The following is a 13,227-nucleotide window of genomic DNA, read 5'->3' on the forward strand; positions in this document are numbered from 1 at the left end:
CAATGGCAGAAATGCCTTTTCTTCTGGAATCTGAAACTACGTTACAACTCTCTCTTCGTCCTTGTCCAGAGGGTAAAGGTTTATTTTGCAGGGCAACTCCCAGTTTCCACTTCTTACCAACTTTCTTCTTACTGGGCTTTCCAAAGAGGATCCTCCCTCACTGGCTTGCCTCCTTAGGAATAAGCTGTTCCTCTATGTATTTAGGTCTGAGATCTGGAAATATTCCTTGTCCTGTCTGGTCAGCTAGGACAGAGCTAGAGTTCTTCTAAATTGTACTAAAAAAGATTTTTAAAGGAGAAAATTTTAAAAAACTAGAACAAAAAGACATATAGAAAGAAATTCTAGTCCGAATGTGTTTTGACTGGTTGACTAATTCTTCAGTCTTTCTGGAAAATATCACGTTGAAATCCTCACTCTCAGGGCTCTGTCACACTTCTCCCATAATTCTCTGTTCTCCTTTGACTTACCTGCTAAGGGGAGGAGCTGGAACAGAAGAACAGATCAAATTCCTCACCAGAAAGGGCAAGAAACAATGAAATGAATTGTCAAGCATATATCAATGTACGTCATCATATGATCGTGTCAGAATCACGGGTGGAGAAGTCAATCCTGAGGAACAGCATATTTTCCTGCCATTTCTGAAGGCAAAAGAGGTCTTTCTCCCACAAGGCTGTCCTAGCCAGTAACCTTATCCCATACAAAAAACTTATTTGCATATTATTGGTCAGTAGCTCAAAAAAACATTTAAGTTTAGCTCTTGGCAGAAGAAAAGGTGGACACATTAGGTGTTTCTTAACCAAGATACAGTACATACTAGAAAAGTACAGAATCATAAGATAGATATTTCTGAAGAAAATAGCAAAATATTTTTGCCTAAGAGGGCATCAAGGCCCCCAATATAAAAAGTGTGAAATAGCTCACGACCTTTTCTAAACCCTCAAAGGGTTGGTTAACAAACTCCTACTCCAACAACAGCAAACAGTCTTTATAAACCTAAATAAACGACTTGCACTAGAGCATATCTTTGGCAAGAGACCCTTTCTTTATACCCACTGGACTTGAAGGAATCCAAAATCTCAAACTGATAAATGAGCAGTGCTAAGTTAATTAAACCAGGAGACCTTTAGACTGATGTGGTTCTAATGCCATGGCAGCCTTTATAAGCAAACCCAAATCCAAGCCTCAAGGTTAAGAAATCAAAATCCTAAGGACAGGCGCACCTAGGTGTCTCAGGCTGGTAAGTATCTGCCTTCTGCTCAGATGATGATCTTAGGGTCCTGGGATCAAGCCCTGGGATCAAGTCCCATGTACCCTGAGTGCCCAGTAGAGGGCTCCCTGCTCAGCTGGGAGTCTGCTTCTCCCTCTGCCCCTCCCCCCACACACGCACACACGGAGCTCTCGTGCTCTCTCTCTCTCTAATAAATCAATAAAATCTTTAAAAAAAAAAAGCTAAGGACAACCAATCACAATCAGCCAACTGGTCTTTAAGTTATAGCCAATCAGTTATTTCCTCTGCCTTTTCTCTGTAAAAAGCCTCTCACTATGCTCCTGTCAGTGGAACATTTCTAACCACTTCCAGTTTGATGCTGCTTGATTTGAATTGGTTTTTCTTAAGTAAACTTAAAATTTTAATCTGCCTCAGTTTATCTTTTAATAAGTTCTGGTGTCATAAGAGGGGAACCTCACCCCGCAAAGGCTCCCAGGAGCAATGAGCAACCAGACAAAGGTCCCTGCTGAGCCTCTTGAGTGCTGTTTTCTGGCTGCCTCTGGAGGTGATGCCGGCGGAGAATGGGGAACTAGAGCTGAATGAATGATGAGACTGGAGAGCTTAATTATTCAGGATTCTAAGCAAGAGAAACCAACTCCAGTTAGTTTAAGCAAAAAAGAGACTGAATAAGGGAGCCGGGGTTTATTTAAAAGATTCAAGAGTATCTCCCAGAACTCAAGAGCAGGAAGGACACTGGGTCTCTAGAAACACTGGAACCAAGATCTTGAAGGTCAGGAATTAGGGCATTGACTCCATTTCTGATACTATCTCTGCTTTCTCTGGACACTTGCTTCCTTCTACTTTGTAGTTAATCCCCCTTTCTCTGTTATTGTATCCGTGTGATAGGCAGAAGCTGACTGGCCACCTATGTAACACTTCCAGCCACTTCAAACTCCAATCCAACACCTCAGCAAAAGATTTACCTCGAAGCTGAATCGAGTGTCTATTCTTCATTCAATTAACTGTGCCCAGGGACACAAGGTTTTCAAAGTTGATGTCCACTACAATGGATTTGGGTAAGGTTTTGGAAAAATGTGCAGATCTTGATGAAGAATTTAAATTTTATTTTGTAGGGGGAAAACAAGTAAAGGCAAAGATTTTCAAACAGAAGATTGAGATGATGGTATTTATTTTTTAGGAGACACTGGTGGTTGGTAATTGGGTAGGAGTAAAAGAGGTAATAGGAAACAAGTCTACTTCATTTATGGTTGTGTCTGCTGCACCTAGCATAGTCCCTGGCACATAGGAGACACTAAATAAATATTTCATGAGTGAATAGATGAAGAATGACTTAAAATTTCATCCTGAACATCAGTGGAGAGTGGTGTCATTTATTCAAATAGGACAGACAGGGAAGTCTAGCAGGGGGTGGGAGTGGTGTTGGGATGTGGTATTATAGTTAATTTTATGTCAGCATGACTATGCTAAGGAACACCCAGATAGCTGGTAAACATTATTTCTGATGTGTCTGTTAGGTTATCTCTGGAAGAGATTAACATTTGATTCAGTAGACTGAGTAAAAATGATCTTCCCTCACCAATGTGATCAGGGCCCGAATAAAACAAAAAGATTTGAAAATGGTAAATTCCTTTTCTTTCTTCTTGAACAGGGGCGTACATCTTTTCCTGCCCTCTGACTTCAAAGCAACTGCATTTTGGGCCTTCAGAATAGGGTCTTAAACCAGAGCTATCCTTTCCCACCCAACACCCCTTCTCAGGGCTTTTGACTTGGACTGAATTATACCACTGGCTTTCCTGGGTCTCCAGCTTGCAGACAGCAGATTAAGGGATTTTTCAGCCTCCGTAGCCATCTGAGCCAATTCCTATAATAAATCTTATCTTATATATAGTTGTGTGTATTTTTTTTAATCAAAAGGCAATTTTATTATTGTCATCATAAACCCAGAACCCTTAAAGAAGCCATGTGTTAGAAAAAGTAACTACGGGTCTCCTGTGGACGGAAGAATATCAGTAAGCACCGTTGTGTGGGTGAACTCTTTCCACAGAATGAAATTTTATAGGTTACATTTCCAGATTTTTTTGAAGGTTTTATTTATTTTTTTATTAACATACAATGTATTATTTGTTTCAGGGATACGGGTCTGTGATTCATGAGTCTTACACAATTCACAGTGCTTACCATAGCAAATACCCTCCCCAATGTCCAACACCCAGCCACCCCATCCCTCCCGCCCCCCTCTATTCCAGCAACCCCCAGTTTGTTTCCTGAGATTAAAAATCTTTTATGACTTGTCTCCCTTTCTGGTTTCATCTTGTTTCTTTTTTTCCTCTCTTCCCCTAAGATCCTCTGCCTTATTTCTCAAATTCCACATACCAGTGAGATCATATGATAATTGTCTTTCTCTGATTGACTTAGTTCACTTAGCATAATCTAGTTCCATCCACATCATTGCAAATGGCAAGATTTCATTTATTTTGATGGCTGCATAATATTCCATTGTATATCTTCTTTATCCATTCATCTGTTGATGGACATCTAGGCTCTTTCCATAGTTTGGCTATTGTGAACATTGCTGCTATAAACATTGGCTCTTTCCATAGTTTGGCTATTGTGGACATTGCTGCTATAAACATTGGGGTACACATGCCCCTTCAGATCACTACATTTGTATCTTTGGGGTAATACCCAGTAGTGCAATTGTTGGATCATAGGGTAGCTCTATTTTCAACTTTTTGAGGAAACTCCATACTGTTTTCCAGAGTGCCTACACCAGCTTGCATTCCCATCAACAGTGTAGGAGGGTTCCACTTTCTCTGCATCTTCACCAACATTTGTCATTTCCTGACATTAATTTTAGCCATTCTGACTGGTGTGAGGTGGTATCTCATTGTGGTTTTGATTTGTATTTCCCTGATGCCGAGTGATGTTGAACACTTTTTCATGTGTCTGTTGGCCATTTGGATGTCTCTGGAGAAATGTCTGTTCATGTCTTCTGCCTTTTTCTTGATTGGATTATTTGTTTTTTGGGTGTTGAGTTTGATAAGTTCTTTTTAGATTTTGGATACTAGCCCTTTATCTGATATGTTATTTGCAAATATCTTCTCCCATTCTGTCAGTTGTCTTTTGGTTTTGTTGACTGTTTTCTTTGCTGTGCAAAAGCTTTTTATCTTGATGAAGTCCCAATAGCTCATTATTGCCCTTGCTTCCCTTGCCTTTGACGATGTGTCTAGGAAGAAGTTGCTGCAGCTGAGGTCAAAGAGGATGCTGCCTGCGTTCTCCTCAAGGATTTTGATGGATTCCTGTCTCACATTTAGGTCTTTCATTCATTTTGAGTCTCTTTTTGTGTGTCGTGTAAGGAAATTGTCCAGTTTCATTCTTCTGCATGTAGTTGTCTAATTTTCCCAACATCATTTATTGAAGAAAAATTATTATTTTTCCATTGGACATTCTTTCCTGCTTTGTCGAAGATTAGTTGACCATAGAGTTGAGGGTCCATTTCTTGGCTCTCTATTCTGGCCCATTGATCTATGTGTCTGTTTTGTGCCAGTACCATACTGACTTGATTACAGCTTTGTAACAGAGCTTGAAGTCTGGAATTGTGATGCCACCAGCTTTGTTTTTCTTTTTTAACATTCCTCTGGCTATTTGGGGTCTTTTCTGGTTCCATGCACATTTTAGGATTATTTGTTCCATTTCTGTGAAAAAAGTTGATGATATTTTGGTAGGGATTTCATTAAATGTGCAGACTGCTCTAGGTAGCATAGACATTTTCACAATATTTGTTTTTCCAATCCATGAGCATGGAACATTTTCCATTTCTTTGTGTCTTCCTCAATTTCTTTCATGAGTATTCTATAGTTTCCTGAGTACAGATTCTTTGCCTCTTTGGTGGACTTATTCCTAGATATCTTACAGTTTTGGGTGCAATTGTAAATGGGATTGACGCCTTAATTTCTCTTTCTTCTGTCTTGTTGTTGGTGTATAGAAATGCAACTGATTTCTGTGCATTGATTTTATATCCTGCCACTTTATTGAATTCCTGCATGAGTTCTAGCAGTTTTGGGGTGGAGTCTTTTGGGTTTTCCACATAAAGTATCATATCATCTGCAAAGAGTGAGAACTTGACTTCTTTGCTGATTTGGATGCCTTTTATTTCTTTTTGTTGTCTGATTGTTGAGGCTAGGACTTCTAGTACTATGTTGAATAGCAGTGGTGATAGTGGACATCCCTGCCATGTTCCTGACTTATGGGAAAAGCTCTTAGTTTTCCCCACTGAGAATGATATTCGCTGTAGATTTTTCATAGATGGCTTTTATGATGTTGAAGTATGTACTCTCTATCCCTACACTGTGAAGAGTTTTAATCAAGAAAGATGTTGTACTTTGTCAAATGCTTTTTCTGAATCTATTGAGAGTATCATATGGTTCTTGTTCTTTCTTTTGTTAATGTAGTATATCACATTGATTGATTTATGGATGTTGAACCAACCTTGCAACCCACTTGGTCATGGTGAATAATCCTTTTAATGTACTGTTGGATCCTACTGGCTAGTATTTTGGTGAGAATTTTTGCATCCATGTTCATCAGGGATATTAGTCTGTAATTCTCCTTTTTGATAGGATCTTTGTCTGGTTTTGGGGTCAAGGTAATGCTGACCTCATAAAATGAGTTTGGGAGTTCTTCTTTTTCCATTTTGGAACATTTTCAGAAGAATAGGTATTAATTCTTCTTTAAATGTTAGGTAGAATTCCCCTGAGAAGCCATCTGGCCCTGGGCTCTTGTTCGTTGGGCCATTTTTGATACTGTTCAAGTTTTCTACTTCTTCCTGGTTCAGTTTTAGTAGTTTATACATCTCTAGGAATGCATCCATTTCTTCCAGATTGTCTAATTTGTTGGCATATAGTTGCTCATAATATGTTCTTATAATGTTTGTATTTCTTTGGTGTTGGTTGTCATCTCTCCTCTTTCATTCATGATTTTATTTATTTGCCCTTTCTCTTTTCTTTTTGATAAGTTTGGCGAGGGCTTTATCAATCTTAGTAATTCTTCAAAGAACCAGCTTCTAGTTTCGTTGATCTGTTCTACTGTTCTTTTGGTTTCTAGTTCATTGATTTCTGCTCTGATCTTTATTATTTCTCTTCTCCTGCTGGGTTTAGGATTTATTTGCTGTTCTTTCTCCAGCTCCTTTAAGTATAGGGTTAGGTTGTATATTTGAGACCGTTCTTGTTTCTTGAGAAAGGCTTGTATTGCTATATACTTTCCTCTTAAGACTACCTTTGCTGAATCCCAAAGATTTTGAACAGCTGTATTTTCATTTTCATTTGTTTCCATGAATTTTTTAAATTATTCTTTAATTTCCTGGTTGACCCATTCATTCTTTAGTAGGATGCTTTTTTGCCTCCATGTATTTTAGTTCTTTCCAACTTTCCTCTTGTGATTAAATTTAAGTTTCAAAGCATTGTGGTCTGAAAATATGCAGGGAATGATTCCAATCTTTTGGTACTGGTTGAGACCTGATTTGTGACCCAAGATGTGATCTATTCTGGAAAATGTTCCACGTGCATTAGAGAGGAATGTGTATTCTGTTGCTTTGGGATGGAATGCTCTGAATTATCTGTGAAGTCTATCTGGTCCAGCATATCATTTAAAGCCCTTATTTCCTTGTTGATCTTTTGTTTAGATGATCTGTCCATTTCAGTGAGGGGGTGTTAAAGTCCCCTACTATTTTTGTATTATTGTTGATGTCTTTCTTTGATTTTGTTATTAATTGGCTTATATACTTGGCTGCTCCTATGTTAGGAGCATAAATATTTCAACTGTTAGATCTTCTTGTTGGATAGACCCTTTAAGTATGATATAGTGTCTTTCCTCATCTCTTATTATAGTCTTTGGTTTAAAATCTAATTTTCTGATAAAAGGATTGCCACCCCAGCTTTCTTTTGATGTCCATTAGCACAGTAAATGGTTTTCTACCCCCTCACTTTAAATCTGGAGGTGTCTTTGGGTCTAAAATTAGTCTCTTGCAGACAGCATATCGATGGGTCTTGTTTTTGGTTTTTTTGGGTTTTTTTTTTTTTAATCCAATCTGATACCCTGTGTCTTTTGGTTGGGTCATTTAGCCCATTTACATTCAGGGTAACTATTGAAAGATATGAATTTAGTGCCATTTGTATTGCCTGGAAGGTGACTGTTACTGTATATTTTCTCTGTTCCTTTCAGCTCTATGTTACTTTTAGGCTCTCTCTTGGCTTAGAGGACCCCTTTCAATATTTTTTGTAGGGCTAGTTTGGTGATCACAAATTCTTTTAGTTTGTCCTGGAAGATTTTTATCTCTCTTTCTATTTTCAATGACAACCTAGATGGATATAGTATTCTGGGCTGCATATTTTTCTCCTTTAGTGCCTTGAATATATCATGCCAGTCTTTTCTGGCCTGCCAGGCCTCTGTGGATAAGTCTGCTGTCAATCTAATGTTTCTACCATTGTAGGTTACAGATCTCTTGTCCCGAGCTGCATTCAGGATTTTCTCTCTGTCTCTGAGGTTTGTAAGTTTTACTGTTAGATGTCAGGGTGTTGACCCATTTTCACTGATTTTGAGGGGGGTTCTCTGTGCCTCCTGGATTTTGATGCCCGTTTCCCTCCCCAAATTAGGGAAATTCTCCACTATAATTTGCTCCAATATACCTTCTGCCCCTCTCTCTGTTTCTTCCTCTTCTGGGATCCCAATTATTATAATATTGTTTCACTTTATGGTATCACTTATCTCCCGAATTCTCCCCTCGTGATCCAGTAGTTGTTTATCTCTCTTTTTCTCAGTTTCTTTATTCCCCATCATTTGATCTTCTATATCACTAATTCTCTCTTCTGCCTCATTTACCTAGCAGTTAGAGCTTTCATTTTTTATTGAACCTCATTAATAGCCTTTTTTATTTCAACTTGGTTAGATTTTATTTTTCCAGAAAGGGATTCTCTAGTATCTTCTATGCTTTTTTCAAGCCCAGCTAATATCTTTATAATCATCATTCTGAACTCTAGTTCTGACATCTTACTAATGTCCATGTTGATTACTGCCCTTGTTCAGTACTGCCCTTGTTCCTTTTTTTTGAGGTGAGTCTTTCTGTTTTGTCATTTTGTCCAGAGAAGAACAGATGAACAAGAGAACAAACTGCTAAAAGGATAACAATGATCCCAGAAAAATATACACTAAGCAAATCATAAGAGACCTGAAACTGGGGGGAAAAGGGGAAAAAAAAGAATATGATCAGGCTGGTGATTAGAACAGAGCCACATACTAGATTTTGGCTGTATTTTGGTCTGTTAGGACAAAATGCCTCCCAAAATTTTAAAGAAAGAAAAACTTATATATATACACAAAAATAAGGGTAAATACAATGTAGGGTTGGAATATGACTGTAAAAATGAAAATCAAAGATTTTAAAAAGGAATTGATAAGAAGTTGGTTGAAAAAGGAAAGAAGAAAAATTCAAAAAAAGAGAAATAGTAAAAGAAAAAAATAAAGAAAATTTAAAAAATTAACTTTGAAAGACTAAAGAATCATGGGGAAAAAGCCATGAATTCTATGTGCTGTATTCCTGTAGCGCTGGAGTTTTGCAGTTCTCATTGATCTGTAAACTCGGTTGTGGCTGCATGTTCTTGCTGATCTTCTGGGGGAGGGGCCTGTTGCAGTGATTCTCACATGTCTTTGCCCCAGGCAGTACTGCATGGCCCTTGCCAGGGGCCAGGCTAAGTAATCTGCTTGGGTTTGCTCTCAGTAGCTTTTGTTCCTTGAAGGCTTTCAGAGCAGCTTTTTAGAGGATAAGACTGAAAATGGCAGCCTCCCAATCTCTGGCCCTGGAGATGCCAAGAGCTCGGGGCCCACTCCTCAGTGAGCTCTCAGAGAAAAGCAGTCAGTCACTCCTCTCTCTTTGGTCTCTGTCCGCACTCCGCACTCACCGGGCCTGTGACCAAGCTTTTCTATCTCAGGCACAGGACCCCATTTGGAGTCTCCAAGCCCAGCAAGCTCCTGTGCCATGTTCCCATGCCACTTCTCCTAGGGGAGGAAGGAGAGTCTCCCCAGATCTGCTGCTTATTGGGCCCCTGTTCGAAGAGCAGTGGCCCAGCTGTGCCACAGTTTGCAGTTTATGGCAACCCCAAGCTGAGAGCCCCGTCCTCGGCTCACTCTTTGCAGCCAGCTTCCCCGCTCTGATACCTGGGAGCTCTGCTGCACTCAGGCACCCTCAGTCCTTCTGTGACCCCGAAGGTCCTGAGACTGCACTGTCCCAGCAAGGGTTCTACCCCCCTCCCCTTAGCTGCCTGAGTGACATCCCTCACCAGAGCAGACTTCTAAAAGTTCCGATTTTGTACTTCTCTGTTCTATCACTTGCCTGTAGCTGGCTGATGAAAGCTCCCTCACCCTGTGGTCTATCTTCCCACATATCACCTCAGATTCACTTCTCCGCACATCCTGCCTTCCAGAAAGTGGTCGCTTTTCTGTTCATAGAGTTGCTGCTATTCTTTTCTTCAATCTCCTGTTGAGTTCATGGGTGTTCAGAATGGTTTAATAACTATCTAGCTTTATTCCTGGGACCAGACAAAATTTAGGTCTCCTAGTCCTCTGCCATCTTGCTAGCCCTCAGTCGTGTGTATCCTACTGGTTCTGTTTCTCTGTTGAACCTTGACTAATACAGCTGGATAGTAGACCAACTTCTCTTTGATTATGTGAAGTTTGAGTGGCTGAATAGACTTTTAGGTAGAAATCTCAATTCAGCAATTAGATATTTAATTATGGATCTCAGGGGTGTGAAGTCTAGGCTGGCAAAAAACGTGAAAAAATGGAGGATTCTATCAATATCAGTAATATTTAGTGGCACCAGCTGTTGTAACAAAGAAATCCATTTGGTTCCAAAAAAATAGAAGTTTATTTTTCACTTCTTTGAAGTCCAATTGGACATTCTTGATTACTGGTCACTCCTCCAAGAAATGATTTAGGAATGGATGTTCTTTCCATCTTAAGGCTATACCATCCCGTAGAGCCTTGGATCCTCTCTTAAGATTGTGTGCATTCAGTCAAATGATTAATGTGAGGAGGGAGAGTGGAAGATTGTACAGGAGGTTTTTAAGGGCCAGGCCTGGCAGTGCCAGACATTACTTTCTCCTGTATTTTAGTAGCCTTACATAAGAAATTGGCTTAGCTAGTTTTAAGGGGTACTGAGACTTGCAGTCTAGCTATGCGCCTAGGAAACAGGGCAATGTTTGGTGAAACTCTAGCCAGTTTCTGCAAGAGCATACATCGTACTTGGAGTTTGAAATCACCTTAATGGCTACTATAGAAAGAAGATAACATAGGGCCAAAGGCAGACTTTTGAGACACTCCCACATTTAAAGGACTGGCAAAGGAGGACCTGGCAAAAGAAACTAAGGATTGCCAGTATGTTTGAAAGTGTCATCTAGTTTAAAAGTGAAAATGTTAATTGGGGAACTAGTAATTAACTTTGCTAGACACTGTGACACTTTTTTTTTTAATGTTCTCAAGGGCAGGTTTTATATAGAAAAAAAATATTCAGAGTTTTACTTTAACTTTTACAACCAGTATTTGGTTGATTGAAGTTAGAAATTTTTAAAAAACCTTATTCTTCCTTAGTGGCTTTACTTTCAGTGTATGTATCTCATTCTATTTATAAATCTAATAAATTTTAACAATAACTATGGGACTTTTTTAAATTTTAGTCTTATTTTACATACTTGATTAAACACTATTAAACATTTTAAATAGCATTTATACATTTAATGGATTCTATTAATTTTTAGGCACTTCAATCATTTAACAAAAATTTTCAAGTGCTTAAATGTAATTCTTATAAGTCTAATAAATTTAATTTATAATTATGGGGAATCTTAATTTCTTTTACATATTCCAGTAAAACTGCATATAAATATACTAAGTAATTTCAATTTAAAACCCAAAAGGTGAACTCAATTACTTGATTATACAGCTGAAATTTAGAATTAAGTTTAATTGAATAGTCCAAATTATCTCAAATATCTCACATTACATTTTTTGAAATACAAATTTCTTTTAATTAATGGGCTCAATTACCCATACATTTCTATGTTTAATTCTAAATATTCTGGGGTTAAAAAATATGCTTTTTCACAAAGGAAACACCGGGGTCATCACAAAGAGTCTTCAAGGATACTCTTTTAGATGTTTGGGATTTTCATAGTTATCTGAGATACTGACCAGGGGTTCTCACATCTGTGCCTGTGATGCCCTGTTGTAGTCCCTATATCAATTCACTAAATGGTTGTATAGATTTCAAAATCCATGCAGATTACATGCTTAGATCTGGATTTAACCTAATTCTTCTAGTAAGACTCTGCAAACCCATTTAGGTGGCTATATCGCTGGAACTAATTTTCTTTGGTTCTTATGTTATTTAAAATGTCTTCTTATGTAAATCAAAATACCTGTGATCTTGATGGAAAGCTACACTTTTGTCATGTTTTTCCTATTTGGCTGGAACAGATGTCTTTATGGGTCTAGATAACTCTCATAGCTATATAGTGCCCCAAGGTTCAGTCATTCCACTGAGAGGGCATGGGGGAAGAGGGAGAGAGCGAGGGGTGAGGTGGACAGAGAAAGAGAATTGAGGAGTAATTTGGTAACTTGGTAACTTTGAGGAGATGTACTTTGCATATTTGTATGTGGAAGTATTTGTGTCTTCTCAATAATATTTGTTGTTGTTTATTTATTTATTTTTTTAGATAAATACCCTAAATGAATCTAAGATTCAGCATTTTAGAAGCCGTATCTTTATTCATTTGTTCTTTTCTTTATAATCTGGGCCTTTTCGCATCCTTTAGTTTTTAGAATTGCTACCTAGTTTGTTTTTAAAATGGTGGTGAGAATATTTAATATGAAATCTATGCATTTAACAGATTATTTATTTATTTTGCTTTTTGTTTTTGTTTTTATTTTATTTTTTATTTTTTAATTCCAGTGTAATTAACATACAGTGTTATATTTACCTCAGGTCTACAACATCTGATACAACAATTCCATACATCACCCAGTGCTCTTAATCTCCTTCACCTACTTCATCCATGCTCCCTACCCTTCTCCCTTCTGGTAATCACCAGTTTGTTCTCCATAGTTAAGAGTCTAGGGATTTTATGTTTGTTTCTTTTTTACTTTGTTCATTTGTTTTGTTTCTTAAATTCCCCCATATGAGTGTGAGCATACCGTATTTGTTTATCTCTGACTTATTTCATTTAGCATTATACCCTGTAGATCCATCCATGTTGTTGCAAATGGCAGATTTCATTCTTTTTATGGCTGAGTAGTATTCCATTGTATATCTATACTTCCTCTTCTTCATCCAGTCATCTCCTGATGGACATTTGGGTTGCCTCCATATCTTGGTCCTCTTTTAACAGATTTCTAAGTGTGCAAAACAGTATTGTTATCTATACCGCACAAAGTTATCTATAGGTGCAATGTTGTGCACCATTTATCTAGATCTTTTTCATCTTGCACAACTGAAATTTTATAGCCCTTGATTAGCAACTCCCTGACAACCACTGTTCTAGTCTTTGCTTCTTCAAGTTTGACTCTTTTAGATATATAAGTGAAAGCATGCAGTATTTTCCTTTCTGTGACTGGTTATTATACTTAGCAGAATGTCTTCAAGGTTCATTGATGTTGTCACATATTGAAGGATTTCCTTCTTTTTCAAGGCTGAATAATATCTCACTGTATGTATATACCATATTTTTTTAACCCATTCATTGATTGGTGGACATTTAGGTTGTTTCCACATCCTGGCCATTGTGAATAGGGCTGCAATAAACATGACAGTGCTAATATCTCTTCAAGATTCTGCTTTCAATTTTTCTGGATGAATATCCAGAACTGGGATTGCTGGTAGTTCTTTTTAAATTTTTGAGGAAACTCCATACCATTTTTCATAGTGGCTGCGTCATTCTGCATTCCCACCAACA

General features: G+C 38.1%; 1 protein-coding gene across 1 annotated transcript in view; it reads left to right on the forward strand.

Moving 5' to 3' along the window:
* The first annotated feature begins 2,258 nt into the window (after positions 1 to 2,258).
* Positions 2,259 to 13,227, forward strand: part of LOC123803814 (glutamate carboxypeptidase 2) — a 121,485-nt gene continuing 110,516 nt past the window's right edge. The window contains exon 1 of the mRNA XM_045815526.2: positions 2,259 to 2,283. Within this exon, the coding sequence (XP_045671482.2) occupies positions 2,262 to 2,283 (22 nt within the window). The 5' untranslated portion in view covers positions 2,259 to 2,261. The remainder of the gene's footprint in view (positions 2,284 to 13,227) is intronic.

The sequence above is a fragment of the Ursus americanus genome, chromosome 16, assembly GCF_024610735.1.
Source record: "Ursus americanus isolate L20-20 chromosome 16, mUrsAme1.1.p, whole genome shotgun sequence".
Classification (NCBI taxonomy): domain Eukaryota; kingdom Metazoa; phylum Chordata; class Mammalia; order Carnivora; family Ursidae; genus Ursus; species Ursus americanus.